General features: G+C 56.7%; 3 protein-coding genes and 1 non-coding gene across 13 annotated transcripts in view; 2 read left to right on the top strand and 2 right to left on the bottom strand.

Annotated features, from left to right (window-relative positions):
* The window catches only part of RNF123 (ring finger protein 123), a 29,582-nt gene extending 23,222 nt beyond the window's left edge, over positions 1-6,360 (bottom strand). For 3 of the 5 annotated variants that reach the window (XM_019416831.2, XM_019416825.2, XM_019416829.2), the window contains exons 1-8: positions 6,245-6,360; positions 4,640-4,757; positions 4,274-4,358; positions 1,444-1,523; positions 1,204-1,298; positions 760-814; positions 553-638; positions 195-281 (exon numbers count right to left, since the gene is read on the bottom strand). In XM_019416831.2, the coding sequence (XP_019272376.1) occupies positions 195-281; positions 553-638; positions 760-814; positions 1,204-1,298; positions 1,444-1,523; positions 4,274-4,358; positions 4,640-4,721 (570 nt within the window). In that variant the 5' untranslated portion in view covers positions 4,722-4,757; positions 6,245-6,360. The other 2 variants (XM_019416827.2, XM_019416826.2) reach the window with 2 other exon arrangements.
* Positions 1,785-1,891, top strand: LOC128775723 (U6 spliceosomal RNA). The gene has a single exon (XR_008420703.1). It is a non-coding gene; the product is annotated as a U6 spliceosomal RNA (small nuclear RNA).
* Positions 6,361-6,442: 82 nt separating the features above from the next.
* On the top strand, positions 6,443-11,832 carry MST1 (macrophage stimulating 1). 5 transcript variants are annotated; one of them, XM_053897146.1, is made up of 18 exons: positions 6,443-7,237; positions 7,872-8,019; positions 8,092-8,204; positions 8,288-8,402; positions 8,485-8,621; positions 8,700-8,816; positions 8,960-9,078; positions 9,259-9,427; positions 9,608-9,738; positions 9,802-9,923; positions 10,050-10,186; positions 10,273-10,308; positions 10,395-10,515; positions 10,682-10,759; positions 10,892-11,038; positions 11,120-11,226; positions 11,328-11,467; positions 11,595-11,832. In XM_053897146.1, the coding sequence occupies exons 1-18, from the start codon at positions 7,144-7,146 to the stop codon at positions 11,754-11,756; spliced, it is 2,193 nt and encodes a 730-aa protein (XP_053753121.1). In that variant the 5' UTR covers positions 6,443-7,143; the 3' UTR covers positions 11,757-11,832. The 5 variants fall into 5 exon arrangements, with proteins under 5 accessions (XP_053753121.1, XP_053753123.1, XP_019272380.2 ...); XM_053897148.1 differs by having other exon boundaries at positions 9,243-9,427; positions 9,821-9,923; XM_019416835.2 differs by having other exon boundaries at positions 8,700-8,820; positions 9,705-9,738.
* A 405-nt stretch (positions 11,833-12,237) lies between these two features.
* Positions 12,238-21,287, bottom strand: APEH (acylaminoacyl-peptide hydrolase). Of its 2 annotated transcripts, XM_053897144.1 has the most exons (22): positions 21,159-21,287; positions 20,951-21,083; positions 20,256-20,382; positions 19,756-19,849; positions 19,574-19,649; positions 19,321-19,484; positions 19,020-19,157; positions 18,831-18,922; positions 18,713-18,753; positions 18,507-18,628; positions 17,915-17,975; positions 16,615-16,712; positions 15,930-15,981; positions 15,017-15,105; positions 14,427-14,565; positions 13,871-13,954; positions 13,710-13,790; positions 13,278-13,366; positions 12,998-13,188; positions 12,787-12,889; positions 12,595-12,701; positions 12,238-12,505 (listed from the first exon to the last, which is right to left on the bottom strand). In XM_053897144.1, the coding sequence occupies exons 1-22, from the start codon at positions 21,168-21,170 to the stop codon at positions 12,400-12,402; spliced, it is 2,199 nt and encodes a 732-aa protein (XP_053753119.1). In that variant the 5' UTR covers positions 21,171-21,287; the 3' UTR covers positions 12,238-12,399. The 2 variants fall into 2 exon arrangements, with proteins under 2 accessions (XP_053753119.1, XP_053753120.1); XM_053897145.1 differs by lacking the exon at positions 19,020-19,157.
* Positions 21,288-25,972: the final 4,685 nt, after the last annotated feature.

Below are 25,972 nucleotides of genomic sequence, written 5' to 3'. Positions count from 1 at the left end.
AGCCCAGCAGCTTGCCCGCTCTGCCCCCTGGCTGTGTCTCCACTACCCCTCAGGGTAGGTGGCCATAAGTACAGAGCACCTGAGTCTCTGCCCTCTCCCTTTGCCCTACAGTCTCTTGTGGCTATTTGGTGGCTCCCACCCAAGCTGTGAGGATGAACATGGGGCAAGCGGGTTCCAGGGGTCTTGGCCCTCACCTTGCCATAATTCGTTGTGGTCACATTCCACTTGCGTACCCGGTTGCCATCATAAGCATAGGAGTTGTGTGTATCTCCAACCCCCTCCTAGGGAAGAAGGGTCTGTGAGGTCCAGAGCCCACCAGCCGTCAACCTTGCACCCACAGAGTTCTAGAGAAAAGGGTTGATGCTCTGAGGGAAGGAGTGATTTCCTGGCCTGGGTTGCTGTTGTCCTAGGGCAGGGTGGGACGCATTCCTCCTCCAGAGGGCAGTCGGGTTACAGTTCCAAGCAGACCTCATGTGGTCTGGTGGGTTGCCGGAGCCCTGATGAGGCCTGCAGCAGCATGTCTCCCTAGGAGGGGGCCTCTCTCACACGTACCTCCTGATTAAAGCGGCAGTTGATAGTGCACCAGCCAATCTGCATGAGTCCCTGAGAGGAGATGAGCACCTCGTAGACCCATTTCCCTGGAATAAACCAAGTCAGGCCTAGCAGATAGAAAAAGACTGCCTCCTGCCTCAGACCTGGGCCCACAGATCCCCTCCCAACAACCTGGGCCACAGCATGGTGGCCAGAGCATGGTCTCACCTTTATACACACACGTGGTTGAGCGGATAGTACCAAAGTTGCTGTGTCCAATCACCTGGGTGAAGAGTAGAGATGGTGAGCCTCCTCTCGGGCACACAGAGTGCCTCCCCAAAGAGGAATGGCCCCATCCTCAACGCGGGTTGTATTGGTGGTGCCTGCCTGTTCTAGTCAATACCGCACTGAGCCTGAACAGGGTGGGAGGGGTGGCAGCATGAGAGGAGGGGTTCATGGCTGTGATGGGAACAGCTTGGGGCTGGAGTTGCACCGAGTAGGTTTTAGGGTTGTATCAGGAGGGTTTGGGGGCTGAGGACTCAATGAGCACATCAGGAGGGGTTTGTGGCTGCAGCCCCATAAAAAAGGATAGAGAGACCAAGGCCACATCAGGAGCAGCTTGGGGCTGTCAGGAGGGGCTTGGACCTGGGGCCTCGCCTTGCCCTCACTCACCCCTAGGAGGTCATCATCCACCAGAAGAAGCCCCTCGAAGCCACCTGTGTGGTCCAGGACCACAGTGGATGGGCCAAGCCGCCCTTCAACCTGTCCTGAAAGGGAAAGGTAGGTGTGGGGTCAGGCAGGGCACAGGGTCTGACAGAATGCATAGAGGATACTGTGTTCCCCAAGGCAGCCCCCAGGGCCTCCAGGGCCCAGCCTGGCTCCCCCAATCCCATTCCAGAAGCTGCCACATACCCTGGCTCTCCTCATCCTCATTGTCTACATGTAACAGCTGGTCCAGATGCTCTGGCAGGTTCTGGAAGTTCAGGGGTTTCCTGGGGAGAGCAAGAGGCTGCGAGGGGCCCAAAAGTCCTTGAAACCAGTCAGATGACACTAAACCCCTCTCCTACTCCCTTTCCTCTGAGCTTCGGACAGTGGCTGCCTAGATTCCAGAAAAAGGCTTGTGCCTAGTCCTATATTCTTGAATGCAGGGGGGGGGGGGGGTCAGAAGGCTGGACTACCCACTAAACTAAAAAGTACCAGTCCAATGTGGTGTACCTCAGGACTTTAAAAAAAAAAAAAAAAAAAAAAAAAAAATGCTCACTTCGGCAGCACATATACTAAAATTGGAACGATACAGAGAAGATTAGCATGGCCCCTGTGCAAGGATGACACGCAAATTCGTGAAGTGTTCCATAAAAAAAAAAAAAAAAAAAAAAAAAAAGAGCCCTTCCTCAACCCTAATTCCCTCATCTGTAAAAAGGGAACATAGCTGTATGTCAGAGATGCTATGAAGATTCCAAGGCATAATGTGTGCTCCCTGCATGGCCCATAACCTACCCACCCCTAAAGAAGGATCTGTTGCTTTGCCTGGGAGAGGAAGGCTGGGAGAAGTACCAATCCCCAAGGCAGCCTATACCAATGACAGCTAGGCCAGCCCTTGATCCCAGGCCTGTGGTCCCAGCCAGGGAAGTTTGTGTTGAATGAGACATGTCTTGGGAGGATGAAGGGCTGAGCCCTCTGAGTTGCTAGCTGGCTCTGTCCTGTACCCACCTGTATAGGAAACTAGAGCACCTGGCCTGCCTATCTGCCATCAGCCCCAGCCAGAGGGGCTGGGGAAATCTGAGTGGCCCCCTTATATACCCAGCACACATGCTCAGAGGAGAAAGGCCTCTGTCTGATGCTGGCCAGCCCTGTCCTGAGTACAGCTGCTAAGAATAGCAGGGAATGGGGTGGCAGTAACTAGCAGGGCTCGAGTAGAACAGAGACCAGTGCCCATCTGGACGCAGCCCACAGACTGCTGGCACCTCTCTGCCACCTCTGATCCCAGCACTTTCTCCATTCAATGGTCTAGAGGGTAGGCTCTGGAAGGGACATAGATGGGCCAAAGCACCAACTCTCTGGCAAAGTAGCTTCACCTGGCTCAGGAACCACATGTTCCCCAGTTGTGAGCTACTACTCAGCTGCCAGAGGTAGAGAGGCGTGAATCCTCTTCCCCATTCCTACTAACCCCCAAGCCAAGGTCAAGTGGCAGCCATGCAATGGGGTGCCCCACCAGTAGCTTGGAAAGTTCCAGTCAACCTCCTCTCTAAACACCCCAACAGGCCCAAGGATAAAGCCTTCTGTCATGGCAGTGCTTACCGGCCCCCACTTGGGAGGCCTGCTCTAGTTCTTTGCCTGCTCTCAAGAGCAGCTGGGGGCAGCTCAGCCTCAGCGAGTGCCTGCAGCACTGTCCTTTGGCCAACCCAGCACTTGCCTGCCCTTTTTGGATCGCCTATGTCCCAGCCCAGGGCTCTGCATCCACACAAGCACTGACTGATGGCCCTGCCACCTGCTCTCCCTCCTGGCAGCCACAGAAGCAGTGGCAGCAGGACCATTTCTGATATCACATGAGGTAGGGATCAGATGGCCTTGGAAACAGGCCAGGAATGGGGCTGGAGTGGAGGTGGGCAGTAGCTCTCCGTAAGTAGGAATCCTATGGCCACCACAGACATTTAAATGGAAGACGCAACAGCACTGCCCTTTGTGGCTGCCCAGAGAGCAGAGATTGTGGAAGGCAGGAGAGCCCAGCTGGTAGGAGGGCTGAGAGATAGGGACACCCATGCCTCACTGCAGGAAGGCAGAATCCACGTGACCCTCTGAAGAAGTAATGTAGCAAGAGTCTTAAAAGTGACTGCAGTTCAAATGCTCCAGCCCATGATTCCAACCCTGGGCATCCTCACAGCGGCACTGTTTACAAAAGCAAAAGCTCCTCTAAACCAGGGCAGTGCTAAAGGCTACAACAGACCCCTGGCCCTAAAAGATGCCCACCAAGATTAATTTGTAATACAGAAAATAAACACTCAGGAGATAATGTTTAATGACAAAGATAGAATCTAAACTTCTATACACTTTTCGAGGTGTGGGATCGATCCACTATCTCGATGGCAATAATGGTTTAACAGGTTATCTGGATAAAAACTTACTGAATTTTACCCTTCAAATACATGTAGTTCATTATATGTCAATTATTTCTCAATAAAACTTTAAAAAGAACTGAAGGTGACAGAAAACTTTAAAAAAAGTCTATACAGCATAATCCAAACTATACACATCACAAGGTAAGAAAAACAGAAAAATTATGCTCAAATGGTCAAGTTAGAACAAGACACACAGACGTTTTCTCTTCTTCTAAGTTTCTGCTCAAGTGCACTTGTAACTTTTTTAGGAACAATAATGTACTCAACTTTCAAGGAAAAGGGGCTTGGTAGGGTCTGCACTTTATAGGTTCAGGTGGCAGCTACAGAGGACTGGGGTGGGACAGATGTGCAGGCAGGTGCATGTGGGGACCAGATGCTGATTGTGGAGTAGGAGTGAGGTGCTCTCCTGAGGACTGAATGTGTACCACTTCCCTAACCTCCACAACACCCTCAGAAAGAAAGTACTAACACGGCCAGAGGAGATGAAGATGCAGAGTCCAGAAGGCAGACTCTCTGGCCAGAGGTGTCACAGCCAGGAGCGGTAGAGGGAGAACAGAACCCAAGCCAGCCTACCCAGAGGCTCTGGGCTGGTCCTTTGGAGTCAGGGGCTACCCACATGGCCATACCTGCTGGTGGCTGCGGTGGGCGCATGCTCAGGAGAGGAAAAGATGCGGTGCAGGTAGTCATTCAGTAGTTTCTCCTGCACAATACCTGTGCCACAGGGCAGAAGAAGAGAAGGGTCACACAGTCAGTGTAAGCTCCTAGACTGGGCTGGCTCTACAGGCTCCTGGTCCTAGGCTAGCCACAGGGGTCACAAGAGCAGTCATGTTGGGTGCACTGCTCCATCGCGGCTGATGGAGAAGAGCTGGCTCACAGGTACAAGGGGTGCAGCAAGGCTTGGAGCTCACCAGACCTGGGACTTTACCGCTTTTGTCTTTTCCTTCTCCTTCCCTCAACACAAGGAGCCTCCTCCCAGACACGTCAGCCCTTACCTGTGACCCTGGATTTCTCAGCATCTGATGTCAGCCGATAGCTCTTGCGGGAGAAAGACATGCTGGACCCCTTAGATGCCATCCTTCATTTCTTCTGGGCAGCCAGCGGTCCTGGGGGCTGAGCCGGAGGCAGAGCCTATCTATTTGAGGCCAACCAAGGGCCCCCATACCCACCTCAGTTCTGGGGCAGCAAGAAAGCTTGGGAGCAGGTGAGGCCAGGTACATGCACACTCACACACAAACCAACCCGGGGCAAGAAACCAGGGGTTCCCAGCTTCCTACACAGGGCTCCACCATGTTCCAGTGCTCAGCACAGAGCCCAACGGAGAGCAGTTGCCAGATATAGGTTTGTTAAACCAAACTAAATGTCTCAACCCCAGGAAAATCAGACCAAACTGTCCAAAGTGAGGTGGCCTAGAGACAGAGACCCTGTATCCTTCTCAGTTGTAAGCCACACTAGGTCTAGCTCATTCCCAGTAGAGAGAACCCTACACCACATTCCCCAAGTGTGGTCCATCATCCAAGGGCTTGGGGCCATCTCCACCTACAAGTCCTACTGATACCTAAGGCCAGGATCTTCCCTTCTCTTTTCCAAAGGCCTGCTAGTTGTCTTGCTCCCACTCACACACACAGCCTCTCATCCATCATCTCAGCTCCATCAGAGCACCACCCAGCTATCATTGCAGACCCTGCTGGTCTTCCCAGTGCTGTCCATCCCTTACATGTCATGGTGTTGCTGCAGCTGCAGATGCACTAAGTCGCTGGTAACTGCCTCACTGATCTACAGCTGTGCTGTCCCCAATACAGTAGCCATTAGCCATATGTGACTATTTAAATTTGAATTAAAACATAAAAATTAAGAATTCAACTTCTCAGTTATATTAAGCACATTTCAAGGATTCAGCAGCCACATATGGTTAGTGGTTACTGTACGAGACACTAAAAACAGAACATTTCCATCATCACAGAAAGTTCTGTTAGCGCTGGTCTACAGCCTGGCCTTCTAGCACTGCCTTAGACTGCACTCCCTCCTCCGCAGCCCAGTTCCTTATCTCACCTCAAACAGGTCCTCCGTTCCCACCACACACCCTTGCCCATTCAGTCTGCACCACGCCCGCCCCTCGAGAAGGTGACTGTCCCGCCTTGCCGCCTACCACGGGCCCTCCGCTGGCATCCATGACCGCTGCGCCTCTCATACCAGAGTAGGTGCAGGGCAGATTAGACCTGATCACTCATTTAATCAGCAAACCTTCCAGACATCCACTCCGGGTGTCAGGTGCTGAGGACCCAGGTGATAGGCGGACCATGACTTTGCTCGGGGATTCCCTGCCACGTCGATCCTGTCCAGCCCCGCCGAGGAATCCGGGCTCCGGACCGAACCGACCCCATCTCGGAGCCCAAGGACGCGAAGAGCAGCGCATGTCTCCCCCAAGTCGCCCCCGCCCGGCCCCAAGCTCCGGAGGAACCTTCAGGTCAACTCCAGCCCGGAGTCTCGCATCACAGGCTGTAAGCCCTGAGCTGTGAGCACCCTCGCTGGGCCGGCCGCAGCTGCGAAGGAAGCCGCGGGGACCCGCCCGGCTCGGAACCTAGCCGCCCCTCACTCACCCCCAGCCTCGGCCGCGGCGCCCCGGCTCACAACATCCGCCCAGCCTCTTGTCTACGGCGCGCCTCCAGGGCCAAACCGCGCGCCTGCCGCGCAGGCGCACCAGTCAGCGCCGGGCGTCCTCGAGGGAGCCCCCTCGCGGCCTCCAGCCGGGTAGTTCAGGGCCTCTGCGTCGCCGGACAGCCCAACCGCCTCTGACCCCCGCCTGCGCAAGAGAAGCACCTAGCCTAGCCGGGTCGGAATGCTATGTACTAACTGGAGCCCCAGGCCGCCTATCGCAACTCCTACCCATACCCGGAGGCCCAGCCCAGAGGTTGCTAGGACATTTGAAAGGCTATCTGCCAAGGTCCCTGCTACCTGTCACCCCCACTTCCATTCAGGCCAGACAGGTCGCCTCGCTTACCTTTCCTGGGATGGCACCTATGGCAAGGCGAGGGGAGCCTCTCTGGGCCCTGCTGCCAGGGGCGTGGGCTGACCTGCCTACAGCTGGGGCAGATAAGACAGCAAAAGGGGAAGGCCGCTTTGAGGCTGGGTCAGGGAACATTTGCCACTTTACGAGGAAAAGCTGAGGCTCAGAAAAGATTAATATCACACCACCCAGGGGCTCCCCAGCCTCTGGCAGCAATTATGTCCACACTAACTTCCCCTTCAGAGCAATGTGAGCTTCAGGGTGTCTCCATCCCTACCCCAGGGCACATCAAGTGTCCCCACTGAAACTTTCCAGCACCTGCCCACTACATAGGCCAGAGTAAGGGGCCTGACATTTCACCCAGGGGGCCTGAGGCCTGGCTCCACCCCCATTCCTGCCACTGGGTCTCAGGTCAGGCTCTAGCAGGCCTGGGGTGGGGGTGTGGAGGCAGAGCCACCCAATCCCGTAGGGACAGGTTTCACAACTTCCCGGATGCGGCTGTGGTGGGTCACAGTGCAGCCTCCAGCCAGGAGAATGGGGTGGTTCCCACTGCTGCTGCTTCTGACACAGTGTTCAAGGGTCCCTGGTGAGTGCCCCGCTCCCTGATCCCCAATTGCCTTCAGGAAGGAGTCAGCCCTAGCTAGGCCCAGCCTGCCATTCAAGCCAGGAGCTCACTTTCCCACTAGGCATGGAGCAATGAGTGCTCTTGGCTTCTTGTGCGGAGCTGGGCAGCCCCTGCCTATTCAGGCCTGAGTTAGAACATCTGTTGTAGCACTGAGGCAGCATTGAAACTGCACAGATGCATGCACACGTGCAGGCAATTATCCCTCATGAGCCTCATCTAACCCTCTAACCTAACGTATGCCCTAGAGCTGATGAGAGCTCAGACTTGGACTCAGAATGCCTGGATTGAGTCTTTGCAGGGTAATTTAACAGCCCTGAGCCTTAGCATTCTCATCTGGGAGATGAAATGAGCTCCATAGGGCAGGCACCACCACCCACTGCTCTCATAAAGTGTAGGCTTTAGACCTGAGCCTAGTACTTTGCCCACTGTTGATAACTACCACGTCTGGGCCTGCTTCTCCCACCCTGTACAGGGGTGTGACCTTTGAACGTACCCACAGGGTCCATCCCAGAGGCCTTGTAGCTTTGATCCCCTGAATGAACCAAGCATGGATGTGCTGATATAAATGCATTGACATGCATGCCCATCCCCGCAGGGCAGCGCTCGCCCTTGAATGACTTCCAGGTGCTCCGGGGTACAGAGCTGCAACACCTGCTACATGCAGTGGGGCCTGGGCCTTGGCAAGAACATGTGGCAGATGCTGAGGAGTGTGCAGGGCGTTGCGGGCCCCTACTGGACTGCAGGTGAGTGGCCACAGGACTAGATAAGACTGGGTGGCAGAGGAACCTGGGTGACTCTGTGCCTTGTCCTCCCAGGGCCTTCCACTACAATGTGAGCAGCCACGGCTGCCAATTGCTGCCATGGACCCAATACTCACCCTATACACAGCTGCAACGTTCAGGGCGCTGTGATCTCTTCCAAAAGAAAGGTAAGTGGCTGTGGAGAAGGGTGGGCCATGGATAGGGCTGCTGAGGCCTCAGGACTTACTGACAATGGGCCTCTTGCTCCCAGACTATGTGCGGACCTGCGTCATGGACAATGGGGTCAAGTACCGTGGTACGGTGGCCATCACCACTGGCGGCCTACCCTGCCAGCGCTGGAACCATAGGTTCCCCAATGACCACAAGTAAGACACCTCCCCTCTGTCCTTGCCCGGCTGGCTCCTGCCCCCACCCCAACACGCATTGAATTGCTGCTCTCTGCACCAGGTACACGCCCACACTCCGGAACGGCTTGGAGGAGAACTTCTGCCGAAACCCCGACGGGGACCCAGGAGGTCCCTGGTGCTACACGACAGACCCTGCAGTGCGCTTCCAGACCTGCGGCATCAAGTCCTGCCGGGAAGGTAAGCCGCTCTGGGTCCAAACTGGAGTGAGGAACATGCCCACGCCCGTCCACGAACCCACCGGCACTGTCTCTCCAGCCGCTTGCGTTTGGTGCAATGGCGAGGAGTATCGCGGCGCAGTGGACCGCACCGAGTCGGGACGCGAGTGTCAGCGCTGGGACCTGCAGCGTCCACACGCGCACCCCTTTGAGCCCGGCAAGTACGTGTGCGCGGGCTCGGCACCTAGGGGGCCAGGCTAGGGGAGGGGCCAGGACTCCAGGGGCTGGGCCAGGTAAATAGCAGGGGACAGGCAGTGCCCGAGTCCCGGGGTTTTGTTCACGCCCTGCTACCGCCCTCAGGTTCCTTGACAAAGATCTGGACGACAACTATTGCCGGAATCCGGACGGCTCCGAGCGGCCCTGGTGCTATACCACCGACCCGAAGGTGGAGCGAGAGTTCTGCGACCTCCCTCGCTGCGGTAGGGCACGGGGGCGGGGCCTGGGAGGGCACCCAGGAAACGTGGGGGCGTGGCCTGACTGGGGAAAGAGGAGCGACTGGGCGTGACCCGGAGGTGGACCCACTGGAGTTGGCCTCGGCCTCAGCCCCAGCCCGGGTCTCAGCTCCCGCTCAGGCTCCGACCAGCCTTGGTCCATCCAAGGGTCGGAGGCACAGCCGCGCCACGAGGCCACGACGCTCAGTTGCTTCCGCGGGAAGGGCGAGGGCTACAGGGGCACGGCCAACACCACCGCCGCGGGCGTACCCTGCCAGCGGTGGGACGCGCAGAACCCCCATCAGCATCGTTTTGCTCCGGAGAAATACGCATGCAAGTGAGGTGGCGGGCCGCCGCTGGGGGCGTGCTCCTGCGGCGGGGACGTTAGGAGAGGGGTCCTGGGCGGCGCTTGAAGAAAGACGGGGGCCGGGGGGGGGGGGGGGGGCGGGGTTCCAGTCAAAGGCTGGCTGGCCCGCGGGATGGGCCCCACCAAGAGCTGAGGGAAGCGCCCGCCCAGGGACCTTCGGGAGAACTTCTGCCGGAACCCCGACGGCTCGGAAGCGCCTTGGTGCTTTACGTCACGGCCTGGCATGCGCGTGGCCTTCTGTTACCAGATCCGGCGCTGCGCCGACGACGTGCGGCCTGAGGGTAAGGCCCAAGCTGAAACTGGAGGCCTGGAGCGGGAGGGCTGGGGCGAGAACTCGCCAGTAGCCATCCCCGCCCGTCACAGACTGCTACCACGGCGTGGGGGAGCGGTACCGCGGCTTGGTCAACAGGACCCGCAAAGGTGTCCCGTGCCAGCACTGGTCCACAGAGAGGCCACACAAGCCGCAGTGAGTCGGCCCGCGCGCCCGGCCCCTCCCCTGCCGAACCCTAAAGCGGCACGCCGTAGCCTCTCCAACTGGAGCCCGGCAGGGTCAGGATTACCCTGCTAGGATTTTACTCCCTTGCCCACTCAGGTTCACACCCACCTCTGCCCCCCACGCGCATCTGGAGGAGAACTTTTGCCGGAACCCGGACAGGGATAGCCATGGGCCCTGGTGCTACACTACGGACCCGGGTACTCCGTTCGACTACTGTGCACTGCGACGCTGCCGTAAGTGACCCTCCCTCGGGGCCCCGCCCCCAGTCTCCACCAATGAAGGCTGGCTCCCTCAACGCAGGTGAACTTGGTTCTTTCAGATGACGACCAACCACCGTCCATCCTGGAGCCCCCAGGTATGCACTTGGACCAGGTGTGGGTTGGGGTCTCTTTGGGGCCTCCATCTAGTTGGGAGTTTCCCGCGGCCCATCCTGTCCCCCAGACCAGGTGGTGTTTGAGAAGTGTGGCAAGAGGGTGACCCGCCTGGACCAGCAGCGCTCCAAGCTGCGTGTGGTGGGGGGCCAGCCTGGGAACTCGCCCTGGACAGTCAGCTTGCGCAATCGGTGAGGCACACTGCCTCTCCTCAAGAGAGGAGCTGAGGATATATCCTCCGTGCTAATGCCAGGGGAGTGGGAACCTGTCCCTGGCCTCAGAGGTCCTGGCCAAGAGATGGCAGGTCCAGCCTGTGTCCCAGAACTCACTGTTTTCTCCTAATCTCTACTCCTCCAGGCAGGGCCAGCATTTCTGCGGGGGTTCCCTAGTGAAGGAGCAGTGGGTACTGACGGCCCGGCAGTGCTTCTCCTCCTGGTGAGCCTCCCTTGGATTTGGGGACCCAGTCCCACCCCCCTGCCTTCTTCTTCTCCTTAGCCACCTTTCCCAGGTGAGCCTTGGGGCAGCAGGCTGCGTGTCATGACTGATCTAGCAGAGCTTCTCCCCCAGCCATATGCCTCTCATGGGCTATGAGGTGTGGTTGGGCACCTTGTTCCAGAACCCACAGCCAGGAGAGCCAGGCCTGCAGCAGGTCCCAGTGGCCAAGATGGTGTGTGGGCCCTCCGGCTCCCAGCTTGTTCTGCTCAAGCTGGAGAGGTGTGTGACAAGTCAAGAAGGTGTGAGGTGGGGCTGACCCTTGGGGGCTCACATCCTGAGTGCCCTCATTTCCCATTAAAGACCTGTGACCCTGAACCAGCGAGTGGCACTCATCTGCCTGCCCCCCGAGAGGTATGTGGTGCCACCAGGTACCAAGTGTGAGATCGCAGGCTGGGGTGAGACCAAAGGTAAGAAAAAGCACAGCACAGCGGCATGGACTACCCCAGGCAGGAGGCCTAGCCTCAAATTCTATCCAGAGGCCCTCTCCTTCCCATTCCTCTTACTGTAGGTACAGGGAATAACAAAGTCCTGAATGTGGCCTCGCTGAATGTCATCTCCAACCAGGAATGTAACATCAAGCACCGAGGACGCATACGGGAGAGTGAGATGTGCACTGAGGGACTCTTGGCCCCTGTGGGAGCCTGTGAGGTCTGTACCAGGGTCCCATTCCCAGCTCAGGGAGGGTCTGGGAAGCTGAAAATGGACTACTTTATCCACAAGGGGGCTAGTCTCTGCCTTGGCCTAGGGCTCTCTTACCAGTTCTTCCATCTACCAGGGTGACTACGGAGGCCCACTTGCCTGCTTTACCCATGACTGCTGGGTCCTGGAGGGAATTATAATCCCCAACCGAGTGTGCGCCCGGCCCCGCTGGCCAGCCATCTTCATGCGTGTCTCTGTGTTTACGGACTGGATTCACAAGGTCATGCGGCTGGGCTAGGCCCAGCCTTCAATCCCGTTTACTTTGGAGAGAGAACAAAGGTTGTTGTCAGACATAAAGCTGCCTCTCCTCTTTACATCTGTGCAGGATGCTTCTTAGCCTCTGCTAGGAAATCAGTTGCTGTATGCACGTGGTTCAAGCCCAGCATAGCTGGGTTAGGAGACCTGGTTTTTAGGACTACCTTAGCCTGTGGCCACTGTGGAAAAGCAGGGCCTCACTAGTTCCCTAGACAAATTGGTGGTAAGAGAAGGGTGGTGTAGGGCAGTTTCTAACAGAAGGAGCTGCTGCAGAGACAGCTAGCCTGGGAGTATCCCAGTTGGCCCTGACAGGCAGCAGCTGAGCCTCTCACTATCCCCTCCCTCTCACATTGGAGGTAGGTGAGGTCCTTAAGGTTACCACACCCAGAGCCTATGGTCTCTGAACCCCCAGGGTGAGGCTGGAGTTAGGGATGGCTTGGTACAAAGTACCAGCAGGAACCAGATTCTGTGTCCTCATTTATTATGACTGTATAGCCTACATTCCTCAGCTCACCCATCCATGGAGTCCAGAGCCCAGGAATCCTCTCGCCGATCTGCCAGACCCTGGGGCTCTCCAAGAGGAAAGTGTGGTTTATGCCAACCAGCTCATGCAGGGAGGCATGGCTTCAGCTGCCCAAGTGCGTGTGCAGCCAAAGCACAGCATTCATGAAGCTGTCTGACTCCACCTCCACTTCTGAAAGTGCATGGGTGCTTTTGGGATAGAGCAGGAGCCTGTAGTGGTCGGGCAGCAATGTCTGAGATTGGACGGCTCTCTCTGCTCACCTGCCCACCAGCTGCCAGGGCTGTCCTGATGCACTCACCGAACAGGCACGTTCCGGGCCTTGAGGGCACGGTAATACTCCATGCCTTGCTTGAAGGGCACACGCCGGTCCTCCTGGCCTAGCATCAGTAGTAGCGGTGTCTTCACCTGGGGATGTGGGGAGTGGTAGTGAGCAGGGCCCCAAGGCTCTGGACAGATTGGCAGCACACTGGGCAGAGGGAGGGATGTATACCTGAGGGGTATACTTGATGGGTGACTTGTCCAGCATCTCAGCCCACACGCTGACGTCTGGCAGGCAGTCACTGCGGTAGGGGAAGCCAGCCTCCACCACGCACCTGTAAGAGACTGCGCTGATGCAGCCCCAGGAGCCCTGAAGCATGTAGGGGCTCCATGGGGGTATGAGGTGAGACAGAGAAGGGCAGGGACCTGTGGAGCACACTCACCAGTCAGGGATGTCAGTGGAGCCCATCATGGAGGCAATGTTGATCACAGGGTTCCTCACTACACAGGCACTGTAGGTCTCAGGATACTGACCAATCAAGTGGCAGGAGAGGAAGCCACCGTGGGAACCACCCATAAGAGCTACTCGGTCAGCATCAAAGTGTTCCTCCTGGAGCACCTGCTCTACTGCAAACTACAGGGTGGGGCAGAGTGTGCTGCAGCCAGCTGCCCACCCACCTGAATGGAGCACACCCTAACGGTTTACCCCCCAGCCCCTGCTACCTGGACATCCTTCACATCCTGGTGGCCCACGTTGCCGGGAAGGGAGAGGATGCTGTCCTGGCCAAAACCCGTAGAGCCACGATAATTCACTGGAAGCCAGAGAGGAACCAGACAGGGTGATTAAGGGACATTCCCAGCCCTCTGGACACTCTTTTCACCCATCTGTGAAGTAGGCTTTGAGGCCAGCTGTACCACAGACTGTCAAGGCGAAGGGGCCAAGAGATTTGAGGCTGTTGCCCAGTGACCACAGCACTTTCCATGGAAGTCCCTATGGAGCCTGAGGCTGGTCCATGCCAGTTCCTGGTGATGGTTGCCAGGTCCAGGCTGCAGAGAAGCCTGGAGACTAGGGTGGTACCTATGATGCTTGTACAAACCAGACCACTCCATCACCCTCCACAGCCTTACCACTGCCACAGCGCCCTGCTCACTCACCTAAGAGTACTGCAAAACCCATTTTGCAAAGCATGGCTGGGAACAGCATCCAGGCAGTGACAAAGGATGAATGGGGTCCCCCTGCAGACATGGAGCAGAGGGTGAAAGAGCCAGCTAGGACGAGTGATGGGAGGGCAGGGGCTCCTAGACCAGGTGCCTACCATGGGGCATGACGACCATGGGCACTTGGGTCTTATCTGGAGGGTTGCTGGGCTGTAGAAGGATTGCTTCAAAGTCAAGGCCGGCTGCAGGGAAAAGACAGCAGTCAGCAGAGCCAGTCCTGCTGCCCAGGGGCTTCCTGAGCTGTAGTTGCAGGTCTGGGGCTGACCTCTGGAAGAGTGATCTGGCCAAGGTAGCCTGCACTGAGACACTTGGACGCCAGGAGTCACACTCCTGCCCTAGTCAAGGACCCCAATCAGTTGGAACAGCATTTTGGATGAGGGGTGGCCAGAGACCTCAAATAAGGCCTGTCTTCTTTGAGCCTTGGTTTCCCTACTGCAGAGGATTTGGCCTGGTGATGCCCAGCCCTGATACCCAGAGTAGGTGTCCAGATACCCAGAGGCTATTCCCCATAACCATGCCTAAGAGGAACAGAAAACCTCTTAGAGGTAATCCCAAGAAACCCCACAATGTGAGACCAGAGGCAAGAACGGTGACCACAGAAGCCGTGTGCTGGGGAACTTGGAGAAGGTGTCCCTCTGCCATGGCCCAGCTCACCATACTGCACATTCTCTTGCTCTGGCGGTGGCTGCAGTACCCGGATGGCCCAGGAGATGTCCGGAATAGGCTCAGCCTCCTCCAGGGACACCCACAATACTGCCTGCTCCTTCCCTGCAGGAGGCAGGAACCCAACTTTCTGCCAAGGGGAAAGAGTGTGTCATAGGTGGTCTGGCTGCCTCCCTGCCCTTCTACCTCTGCCCAGGGTGGGAGGTGGGCAGCTCTCATTATGCTTGGGCCTTCTACCCACCTCCAGAGGGTACATCCTCCAGAGAGACTCCTGTTGTGAGCTGGTATATACAGAGGCACAAACACACACACACCTCCCTTCTGAGCCTTTAGGTTCTACTGTCTCCTTGTGCTCTGCTACGTCAGAGTATTGGCCACTTTCCCAGGCACCCTGTTCTTTATAGAGCAGACCTACACCTGGTAGTTCCAATGGGTGCCAGACCTTGTGGACCATCCTGGGCCTGCGTCTTGGTCTCTCAAATGCTAACCAGCCATGGTCAGACTCAGGCCAGTTCTCTGACCTAGGGAGCTCTGCCTACTCAGAACCCTCACCTCCTGGTCTGGGGCCCACCAACACTCACCAGGCTTGGGGGCAGGCTGGGCGTGGAGAACTGTGCCACCATGAGGTCCCGGTCAATTGCCAGCAGCTTCCAGCTTCCACCAGACCCCCCTGGAGAAGGCAGATGCTACCACCTTTCCCACCCACTCCTTGCATAACCAGGGTCCCAGGCTGGTGGCTGTATACCAAGGTGTCCCTTTTACCTTGAGAAGCAAAGGGACACCCACAAAAGGACACCCTACTGCACATAGCCATGGGCGAGCCTCCTGCTTAGTCCCTTGTTCATCCAGCAGATGCTAACTAAGCCCAGGGACTGCCAGATCTGGGGACACAACAGACTTCCATGGCACGTCCACCCACCACTTAATGACTACAGTCTTCAAGGCTGGCAGCTAGGCCTGGGGGGTTGGAGTGCTGCTGATTCTGGGCAGTGGGGTCCAAGGAGATTCTTAAGCAGGGAATGTATCATGAGATACAGTTTAGGAACAATACTCTGAAAGCTTTGTGGAGGAATGACTATCGTCAGGGCAGGCATAGAACTCAAAAGACATTTTAGTGGCAGCGTCACAGGCCCACATAAGAGGAAGATGAGGGAGCCAGCACAGGGTTCCTCATGGGCCTTGGGATGGCAGAGCCGCCTCTGAGGTTTTGGAGGCCAGGGAAGGATGACTCTGGCAGATCTTGGCAAGAGAAAACTTTGTAGGTTTGAGGAGCAGGGGTGTGCGGAAGCAGGGCCGGGATGTGCAGAGCAGAGTGGAGAAGGGAGACAGTCTGTTGGCTGGGAAGGTTCTGCATGGTCAGGGTCCTTGAGAGATGCAGTAAAGGCTGCAGAACAGCCAGCGGTGCAGAGTGGCCCAGAGTGCCACTACTGCCCCATGTGCTGGAGTCCCAGTCCCACCCCTGGCCTGGCTGGCTTGCTCACCAGCCCTGCTCACCAGCTGTCAGGGAGGTCACAGTGCCCATCTGGGTGTCCACAACAAACAGGTCCTGAAGCAAAGGGGAGCCCACATGTGGCACCACATCCAAGAGCCCTATGAGTCCCTCTCCCACCTCCTCTCTTAGGGACCTGTGGGCCAGGGCAGGGCTGTAAGCAATTATGGCAACAGCTCCTCAGTGCAGTAAGTAGTGGCTTGAAGGCCTGGACTCAAATCCCAGCCCCATCACAACTTGCTGCCTGACTCTGGGCAAGGCAAGGAATGCCTCCGAGCCCCTGAAGTAGCACGAGGAACAAATGATATCACACTCAAAAGTCTGGCACACTGTAGGTGTCCCCACCCAATTCCTGGGAGAAAGCCTCTGTCCCATCTCTGTCAGTTCCCTGTATAGTGTTTGGGGACCCACCCTAGTGGCAGCGCCCTTGTTCTCCAGCTGGAAATGCCTGGGAGAAGGGGAATCACACATTTGCCTCAGGAGGAAAGGCCAAGGGTTCTGTCGTGGGGCACCAGGGCAGACAGCAGCCTCCTCAAGAAAAAGTAAGTCCAGGACAGGGGCAGGCAGGGAAGGGACTCGCAAGACCTTATGGCTAGGAATTCCAGCTAGCAGTGTGCATATGCTATGCCCCAGGCCCAGGGCTCCTGGAGGTTGGTCAGAGAGTCTGCCTCTCAACACAGGGCCCCTTACCTGCCGGCTACGCTGAGCTGAGTCAAAAACCACTCTCAGGCTGTCAGCTGACCAGCATCCCAAAGGCAGAAGGCTGCAGTAGATCCCAGAGAAGTCCTCTGCAAAGATGGGAGGGCTGAGGGCTATATCTGGCAGTGGAGGTATGGGAGGTCAAGACTATGAGGCAGGCTGGGCTGCTGAGGAATTCACAAGAGGCCCCTGCAGCTGTGACAGAATGGCAGTCTTACACATGGGGATACCCTAGGTGATGAGGGGGTGCCTGAGAGGGGGCTGGGGGTGGACACCTCTGAGGACCCAGGAGAGGCAGAGTTCAAGAGCTTCTGAGAGAAACCATAGCTGCTTGGAAGAAAAGCACTGGCTCTCCTATGAACTGCTCTTATTGGGTCTCTGATAGGGACCAAGTGCTGCAACCAAGATGACACCTTTCTGTCCATTATGGTGTTTAGCAGAGGGCCTGGCAAAGAGGGCTGAATAAATTCCATACTTCAATATCACTCATTTAACCCTCACTACAATGCTATAAAGAAGCACAGATCCATCCACACACAGATAATAAATGAAGCTCAAAGAGGTGAGGACACCACCCAAGGACCCATAGCTAATAAGGAACAGAGCTGGGATTCAGACCAGATCCCCACCACTGTATCCCTGCAACCCCAAAAGAAGATAAAGACAACATATCTTGTTCACTGGACCCCTGGAACTGAGCAGGTGTCCTGAACAAAGAGACTATAACCCCTCAGGTCCTTGGGATGGTTCAGGATCCCAAACAAAGCAGTGAACACTTGAGACTGTGACCAGACCCTGTTGGCCAAGAGCTACCCACCCAGAGACCCCACTGACTCAAAGGCTTGGATGGGACAAACGCTAGGGTGGGGACTGGGAGTGGAACAATGCAGTACCCTTGAGCTTGGAGCATTTCAAGTAGGACATTCCAACCTAGTGCACTTTCTGAGACCCCACTGGAACAGAGGATTTAACCAGCCACTGGAAACATAAGGTCTACCGAGGAGATGCAGCACGGGGATGAAACCATCTAAATCCCCTGCCAGCCTGGGCCACTCTGATCTCAGCTTTGGTCCAGCTGACTTCCTTCTATCAGAACCGCTCCCTATGGTGATGGCCCCACTCCCTGTGCAGGCTGGTCATGGGGCTGGCCCAACAGGGAGGGATACTTCAGATACTTCAGACGGAACCCAGGAAAGAAGAGCTGAGGCAGCTGGCCCTGCATGCAAACGACAGATGGAGGGAAAATAGAACTGCAGGCTTCACTGCATCCACCCAAAGACACACCCCTTACCTCCCAGCTGCCGAGGCACGACGTCCACCACCACTGAAGTCACCTTGGTATACCAGTCGTACTGCAAGAGAACACCCTGGTCAGGCCCACCAAGGGACTGGCAGCATCCTGAGGGCACAGAGCTCTGTACCCATCCTCTTCTCTGATAACCCTGGGTAGCCTCAGGGGAGGGGAGGACCTGAGACAAGCCCAATGTATCTCCTTTCTGGTGACCTGGACAGACATCCGGAGGGGCCTCTGACTTTCACAGGGAGCCCAGAGCTCTTCTTGGGGAAGGACTAAGACTCTAACTGCACACTTTATCCTAGCCCCTTGCAGAGCCTGGCCGATGAGAAGAAAAAGGAGGAGCATTCTCGTAGACAGAGGGTGCTCCAAGGTGGTGAGTCCTGACAGCAAAGCCCCCCCCCCCCCCATGCCAGCACGCTTAGCCTCCAGGGACTGGCCCTGGGAAGACAGGCAAAACTCACACCATCACGGCACCCAGGACAGAAGGGTGCCCATGAGGGGCCCATGAGGAGATGAAGCTGACCCTTCTGCTCTCATCCACCATCCCTTCCTCTTGCTGACCACTCCCCGCCCACCTCCAGCTCACCAGACATAGCTGACTACATTGATGATGGGGGACCAGAGATGGGTACTGCAGGTAGATGACGCGACACTGGTCTGGGCTCAGCCGGGGAGAGGACACAGCCAAAGAGTCATCTGAGAGAAGCTCTAGACCAGATGAAAATGTGAGCATCATGCAGGCTGGCAAGGCCAGTGTGTGTCAACAAAGCACAGGTGGGCACCAGCACTTACCACACTGACCCCCGGTGAGGTCCACGTAGTAAAGGGCTGACCTGGAACCACCAGAGAGACACTCAGCTTCAGAACCAGCCTGAGCTGTGAGGCCCCCTGTCCTGCTCTGCTTCCTCACCTGCGATTGGTGCAGAAGCGGATGCCCAGCCTGAAGGGCTCATGCCACCAACCTACAAACACCACACCTGTGTCTCCAGGGGCCCAGAATGCCTGTAAACAAAACCCCAGGGCAAGTGTGAACAAGGGGCAGTGGCTCAAGCAGGGCCCCCCAGACTCCAGGAGTGGGGTAGGCCAAGTCAGTGCTAACCTGTCCAGGGGACACACTCTCAGGGACCCCCTCAAGCACAGAGATGTTGCCGCTCTCAACATCCAGCACGCAGAGCACAGGAGTGCTTTTGGAAACCATGTTTTCTCCCCAGTCTTCGTAAAACACAAACTGATCCCCCTAAGAACACAAGACAGTCAATGCCCAGCCTGTCTTGCCTGCCCCCTAGAAGCCAGCGCCCCCCCCCCCCACCAGTTCTGGCAAGCACAATGTGGGCAGGGAGCACGCTGAGCCCTAGGCTGCCCAGAAGGGCCTTCTTGGACTGGCCATTGAACACGAGCACCTTGATGGCCTGGTCTGGCTTCTTCGGCCTGGCCATTTCATCATCGCTGCCACTGATGTCCAAGGCTTTTGTCTGAAAGAAGGACTCAGCCTTGGGGCGCTTCTTCTCTGCCACGTACAACAAGTGTGTCTCCGAGTGCGACCAGGACAGGCAGCCAAAGCAGTCTGGGTGCAAGGAAGGCTGATCAGGGGGAGCCCTGGGCTATGGCTGCCCCTCCTGTCCACCCTGTCTGCTCACCAGCCAGCTGTCTCACCGTCCTCATACACAAGCCCATGTTTCTCCAGCAGCGACAGGTTGAAGCTCTTGAGCTTCCGGTTCTTCTCCCAGACCTGAGGACATCTGGGCATCAGGTTACCTGTCCCCCTCCCCACAACAGAACCTCATCTGTGGGACTGAGCCCCCAGTTGCCCACGACCTGGTCTCATGCAGACTCACCTCCAGGAACTGCTTCTCCTCCCCAGGGCTCGTGCCTCCAGCCTTGCGCAGCACAGCTTTCATGGCGCCTGAAGGAGAGTCTCTACTCAGCAGCCTAAAGAGAACACAGGTAGCAGTTCGGGATTATACAGTGATAGCCCCATCCTGCCCCCTTATTGATCACAACCTCTTAGACAAGATTCTTGACACTTTGGTCCCACATCAGCCCCTGCAGCCCTTCTAGCTCCACCACGGCAGCTGGCCTTGCCTCTCCTGCCTGGTGCAGAGGCTGTACTCTCCCCAGCCTCCCTGAAGCTCCATGGGCTCTAGTCCGGGCCCAAATGTGGACAAAGCCTCCAGTGCTTATCAGGCCATGTTACTGAGCTTACAAGGGGCAAGAACCTGGCTCCTGGCCTCCCTTCAGGGCCCTACCTGCACCAAGACACATGGTACACAAGGCTTTCATAAAAGGTTTGCAGATGGCTATGGTTTTGCCCACAAGCTTCTTCCCTCAAACTTACTCCCCGCGGGTCTCCACACTGTTGCCTGCAGGCCCTGAGAACACCACTGAATCCCCGTCGTGGAACACCAGGTACTGGCGGCAAAATCGGATGTTCTCCATGCGTTCCAAGTCCCTCTGTGTCCACTCTGTGAGGACAGGCATGAGACTGCTAACAAGACTGACCAGTCCCAGTACAGGCTCCTCTCAACACTGCCCCCACCCTAGGAAAGCCCAGCCCACCTCCCCAGTCTGTCTCCAGATATCCTGGATGCAGGATGGACAACACTTGGCCACAACTCAGGTGTAGGCCTGAGCCGATGGCATGTCAAGAGAGAAATCACTACTGCTCCCAGTAGCCACCACCTCCACTCTAGAACTTGACAGGAGCCTGGCACGTGTAGGGGATAGGTTGAGGGGGTGAGCCTATAAGGCCCACACCATGTATCCCGGTCTGAATTCTACTCCCACACGCTCAACTCATGCAATCAAGGGCACCATGCCAGAACACACCGAGCAGCGTCCCCCATACACCTGTATGTAGGGTCCTCTGAGGGGTGCACCCTCCCACCCCTAAGTCCACGTTCTCCAAGCCCCGTCTTCTCCCACACACTCGTGTGCACTGTCAAGCATAAAGCCCTCCACATCTCCCTTCTCTCCACGCGAGCGCACGGCCCCGGAATGGGCCTGCCACTCGATTCCCCTCCATACACACACCGGTGTGCACCGTCCGATAGCGGCCCCCGTACTGCGTGGTGACATCCGGGCCCAGGCAGGCGGCGCTCAGCGCGGGTTGGCGGCTAAGACCCCGGTACAGCGCCGCCGCCTCCTCGGGCTCGTTCAGCAGCACCTGCGCAGGGGACACACCAGGGTCAGGCCCGGCTCGGGCTGCAGGGGCCACGGGCACCGCGGGCCGAGCCCTCACCTGGCGCTCCATGATACCGCTCGGCCGCCGGGGCGGGACGGGGCGGCGAGTGCTGGCGCCCGGAAGTGAGGCTCCGGGGGGCGGAGCCAGGAACGGCCCCGCCTGTTGAGCCACTGAGCATAGTGGGAGGGGCGGGGGTTCTGACGAATGGGCGAGGACCCTAAGCAGAGGGGCGGAACCTCAAGGGTGAGGATGCGAGTTCTGTGAGTGAGTCGTCTGAGCTTTGGACCCGGGAGTCCGGGGGCGTGGGGGCAGGCATCTGGAGGAAAGGAACAGGCATTTCCGGGAGGGCGAACTGGTCTGAGGCCAAATCCCAGACCTGGTACTAGGAGAGGAGGAAATGAAGTCCCTGAGTAGAGGGGCTGGCTCTAGGAAACGGAATACAGGATCGGTCTGTAGGCAGTGCGGGGCCTGTGAGCAGTTACGTGGCTCGAGCGAGGAGGTGAGGTCTGAGTCGGGAATAGCCAGTGAGGTGAAAGAAGCTAGGTCGGACGGGGGTGGGCCCTAAGAAGGACAGGGCCTTGGGGGGGTGGGGGGACGCGGATCAACAGATCTTTGAAGATAAGGGCGGGGCGGGACGGGGCAGAGCCAAATAAGGGTCGGATTCACGAAAAGGCGAAGAGGGCGTGTCCAGGAGAGGCGAGGTAGAGGCTGAAGCTGGCCCCAGCAGGCATCTTCCGCGGCCCTGGGGCTGACTGTTCCTCCTGGTCCATTACTTAGCAAACATTCACCAGCAGGTACCAGTCCCTGTTCTGGAGGGGCTCCCAGGTAGATGCGGAGAGAAGGACCGAGGTGCACTCCTCTGGCGGAGCGCGCAGAGCCCTGGGGTGCGGGTTAAAGAAGGGCGGATGCTGAGCTCTCCCGGTGTCGCCTGGGCTTATCGGCCACCAGGCCTACTCTAAGAGCTATCTGTCCTTGCAGCCCTCAACCGCCCTGCTCAGTGGCACCTTACTGGGGATCATGAGAGGGTGGATCTTACCTCCCCAGGCCTCATCCAAAACTTTTGGGTGCAGAGGGCCTGATGGGGGTCGGGCCGCACCCAGAACCAGAAAACTTCCCGTGGACAGGAGAACCTGGGTAGGTAGGCTCCCTCAGCGCAGTGGCACGGGACTGGGTGGGTTATGATGGCAGAGGAGGGCGGGAGAGACTGGGCAGCAGTCAGGCTAGTAGCGATGTCCCCTACTCCATATACCCTGAGCCTGGGTGGTCTTCCACACCTCAGGGACCAGGCTTCCTGCACTCTGCCTTGCCTCTGAGATCCCCACTTGCCTGGACTGCAGCTTCCCCTTCCCCATCAACCACACTGGACTAGTTAAGTAAGAACAGTCCCTACTTTCTGAGGCCACTTACACTTGTGACCACCGAGTATGTACAAGCCTGTCAAGGCCAGAACTGAGAGGAAAGAGTGACTGCAGCCACCAAGCTGAGTGGAAAGGTTGAAAACTAAGATGTTCACCACAGTGTTATTTATTATTTTAAGGAAAACCGGGACCATGGTGCCCAGCCTTCAGGGTGTGTACTATAGACTGGCTATAAATTCATCATGCAACTCTCTGGAGGCTGGGCATTGGAGAATAAACGTCTAAGTACCTGGGATGAACATGTAGAAATAAACAGGAGGCTAGAAAACAGAAGGTACTGCACCTTCTGGCTTCTGTTTAAAATGAAAAAGAAAAACAGGAAGTAAGGACATGTTAACATACTAACTCTGGAGGAAGGTCAGAGGTGAGGCTGATACTCTTTTCCTTTATCTGTATCTTAAGAATTTTCTAGCAGCTCTGGGTTACTCTAGTAAGGAGGTTCACCCATGCTGTTGGGAAAGAACTAAGGTCTGGCAGCCTGCAAAAGTTGAGGGGTTGGGAGTAGACATAGCAAGGTAGATAGGTGTGGTGCTTGTTGGCAGCACCAGGGGGCAGCACCTGCTCACCTGGCTAACCAGGAACTGGGGCCAGAAAGAGGCACAGCCTGGACACACCCGCCTTGGAGGCACCATCCCTCAACACCTGCACAGTGAACTAACTGCTCCCTCCAGGTCCAAACCTGGGACCTGCCCTGAGCATGTTTGTGGAGGACCCGTTGTTTTTGTCCAGCTTGGTGTAGACTTAGCTGTGGCCTTGCCAACACTTCTACAACATACCCCTTTTACTCTTCTCCCTTTAACTGTAAACAGGACTGTCACAAGTTTGAGGCTTTGTTCCTCTGGCTAAGCCTTACCATTTCAGAAACCATCCCAGAGACAGTCTGTAGGTTGTTTATATCAAGTCCTTTTATTCTGATACCACAGAATTACCTTGTCACAATACAGGGGGAGGGACACTGAAGTACCACGAGTTCTCACAGAGCACAGGAGGACGGCACACAATTCACAAGGTCATGTGGAGGACTCGGGTCATTGCACTTACAACTGTAAACTTGTTTGTTTCACTTTGTACAGCACTCTTCCCCCCCTCCAAGGAGAGAAGGAAAGAAAGGGAGAGAGGCAAGAAGGGAGGGAGGGAAGGAGTGAGGGGAAAGCAAAAACAAGACATGGAAGCTAGCAGAGAAAAGGCTTTGGGCAGCCACCACTCTCCAGGGCACTGCGCTTGGAGAGCAGGAGCTGATTTGATCCCAGAGGCTGAGTGGGGCAGACACGCACACACATACACATTCACACGCTTGTTCACATGCATACACACACAGTTATCTCACGATTTCCATGGCTCTCCAGCGCCACCCCAGTGCACATGGCAGCAGGGCTGCTGGTACCCAGGGAGACAGAGATGATATCTCTGAGGAGTTTCAGTTGGTCAGGCCTGTCCCTCTGACCCTGTCGGAGTCCACGATGACAAGTATTTACAGATGGGGGGAGGGTGGCATGAGGGCAGGGGAAGGGCCATGCTGCCATGGCAAAGGATCTGCCTAGAAAACTCCACATAGGTTCCACAAGACAGGCCATAGTTACTGCCACTGCTGCCCTCTCATCATGGGCCCTGAGACCACATTCTCTTCCCAAGGACTAAGTGGGTGGGTGGGAGGGGACTGTCGCTGTGAAGTGAGTGCATTAGGCCCTGGAGTGGGCAGACACAATGCCCTTGCTCATGACACTGGGGAGGCAGGTATGGAGAAGGCCTAGACCACATCCCAGAAACTCTGCCCATTTGGAGATGGGCTCGATGCCCCCCCCCCACTGCCAAGGTACCAAATTCTGGTCCCTCCGTCTCTGGCTGCAGTGCCTCCAGAGTCACAGCTGCATCTACACAAGGGCTGGGACACTTGTGGCCCAGAGGGGCCTGCTCCAGCCACCTTCACAAGGGGTGATGGATACAGATGTGTCCTGGGGGTACAGTGGGGAGTGGCAGATGTCAGAAATTTCAAACTCAGAAGGCTTGGTCACAAAGGAAATTTGCTGAAAAGTCAACATTGTAGAGCCTAAGACTGGGCCCGATGGAGGCTGACCTGCTGTCCTCTCCCTGCTTGCTCCCTGTTCCTGGTCCCACCCCCTGGCCTTTAGTGGGAAGGATTACTGCCTTGGTCCCCCATATGTCCAGCCACAGGCACATCCCCACACGGACTTGGCCCTGGGTAGTCAAAGGTGATGGATAGTGGCCTCCCTTAGCCCTTGCTCAGATGGGGCTCTTACAGCCCAGGCCTGATCTCTGGGATGAGGCAGGTGTCCTGGGGGATGGGCGAAGCCCAAATCCAGGAGGACCAGGGTCACAGGCCCAAAACAGAGGTCAACAGCCTCCTGCCCCATCCACAGCTGCCAGAGGTAAGCCAGGATCCCCCTCTGAAGGGCTGTGTAGACCTTATAGGAAAGTATGAGAAATGTGGACCCCTGAGAAATGCATGGTGCAAACCAGAGCAAACTGGAGGAAGGCCAGGCCTCGAGGCTCAGTCACAGGGAAGCTGACAAGCAGTGCGATACTTGGGCTTTAGAGATGAGGGGGGGCAGGGAGTTTAGGTCCTGGAGACAGATGGAAAGAGGGTCACAAAAGAACCTTCTGTGAATTTTGCTACTGAAAAGCTTCCCAAGAAACTCAGCGTGAAGCCAGTGTCTATGTGAACACCTGCTCTGGTCCAAGATGACATTGTTAGCTGTCCTTGCCACAAGTGCCAGAGACCTAGCTCTTACTGAGCACTTGCTGATCCCCTTGTCCCAGCCTAGATCTCTTGGCTCACAGACCTTGGAGCCCCCCCCGAGCTACAAAGAAGAGGCACGGAGCAGGTACAGTCAGGATCTGGGGTCCCTAGGACATAGCCAGACCCTGCCTCTGTGTCTCTGGCCAAAGACACAGCCCAGCTCTGTGCCTGAGCCATGTCCCACTGAAAGGGGTGGCCAGACGCCTCTGGCTCAGGGATGGGATAAGAGGGGGAGTGACTTACAGATGGAAATCATACAGCAAACCTTCAGAATGTTCACCCACACACTCCTGTGTGGGCTCCAGCAGCATGTCTACTCCAAAGGCTTCTTTTCACCTGCTATCCTGGTCCGAGAAACCTGCAAGGTGTGCGAGGCCCTGCTCTGCCCGCCCCGCAGCCTGCACGCTCAGGCAACAATTCCAGCAGGTCCTCACTAGCTCGTGCAGAAGTCAGCTAGAAGCACTCCTGAAGGAGAGGTTCTGAGGCAAAAAGAACTCCCAAGCAAGAGGGTGGAGCAGTTAAAATGGATGAAATCGTGCAAAAAGGCTGCGAGCTGTGCATGCTCCACTGCAGGACAGGCGGTGACTCACCTGGCAGCAGCGAGTCCTGCCACAGGTCAAACATGCCACAGACTGAGAATTTCACACACACAGTGGGAGCAGGGGGCGGGGGGGGGGGGGCGGTGTTTGATATGA

This window comes from Panthera pardus, unplaced genomic scaffold, assembly GCF_024362965.1.
Source record: "Panthera pardus isolate Hobbes unplaced genomic scaffold, ASM2436296v1 HiC_scaffold_8, whole genome shotgun sequence".
Taxonomy (NCBI): Eukaryota; Metazoa; Chordata; class Mammalia; order Carnivora; family Felidae; genus Panthera; species Panthera pardus.
This window is presented reverse-complemented; position numbering and strand designations above follow the sequence as displayed.

Coding starts and splice junctions, on each gene's coding strand:
- MST1 (XM_053897146.1), top strand. CDS start 7,144: ATGCGGCTGTGGTGGGTCACAGTGCAGCCTCCAGCCAGGAGAATGGGG. Junction 7,238..7,871: donor ACAGTGTTCAAGGGTCCCTG/GTGAGTGCCCCG, acceptor CCATCCCCGCAG/GGCAGCGCTCGCCCTTGAAT. Junction 11,039..11,119: donor GTTCTGCTCAAGCTGGAGAG/GTGTGTGACAAG, acceptor TTCCCATTAAAG/ACCTGTGACCCTGAACCAGC.
- APEH (XM_053897144.1), bottom strand. Junction 19,650..19,755: donor AGGAGAAGCAGTTCCTGGAG/GTGAGTCTGCAT, acceptor AGATGTCCTCAG/GTCTGGGAGAAGAACCGGAA. Junction 15,982..16,614: donor CAGCTCAGCGTAGCCGGCAG/GTAAGGGGCCCT, acceptor CCTTTGCTTCAG/GACCTGTTTGTTGTGGACAC.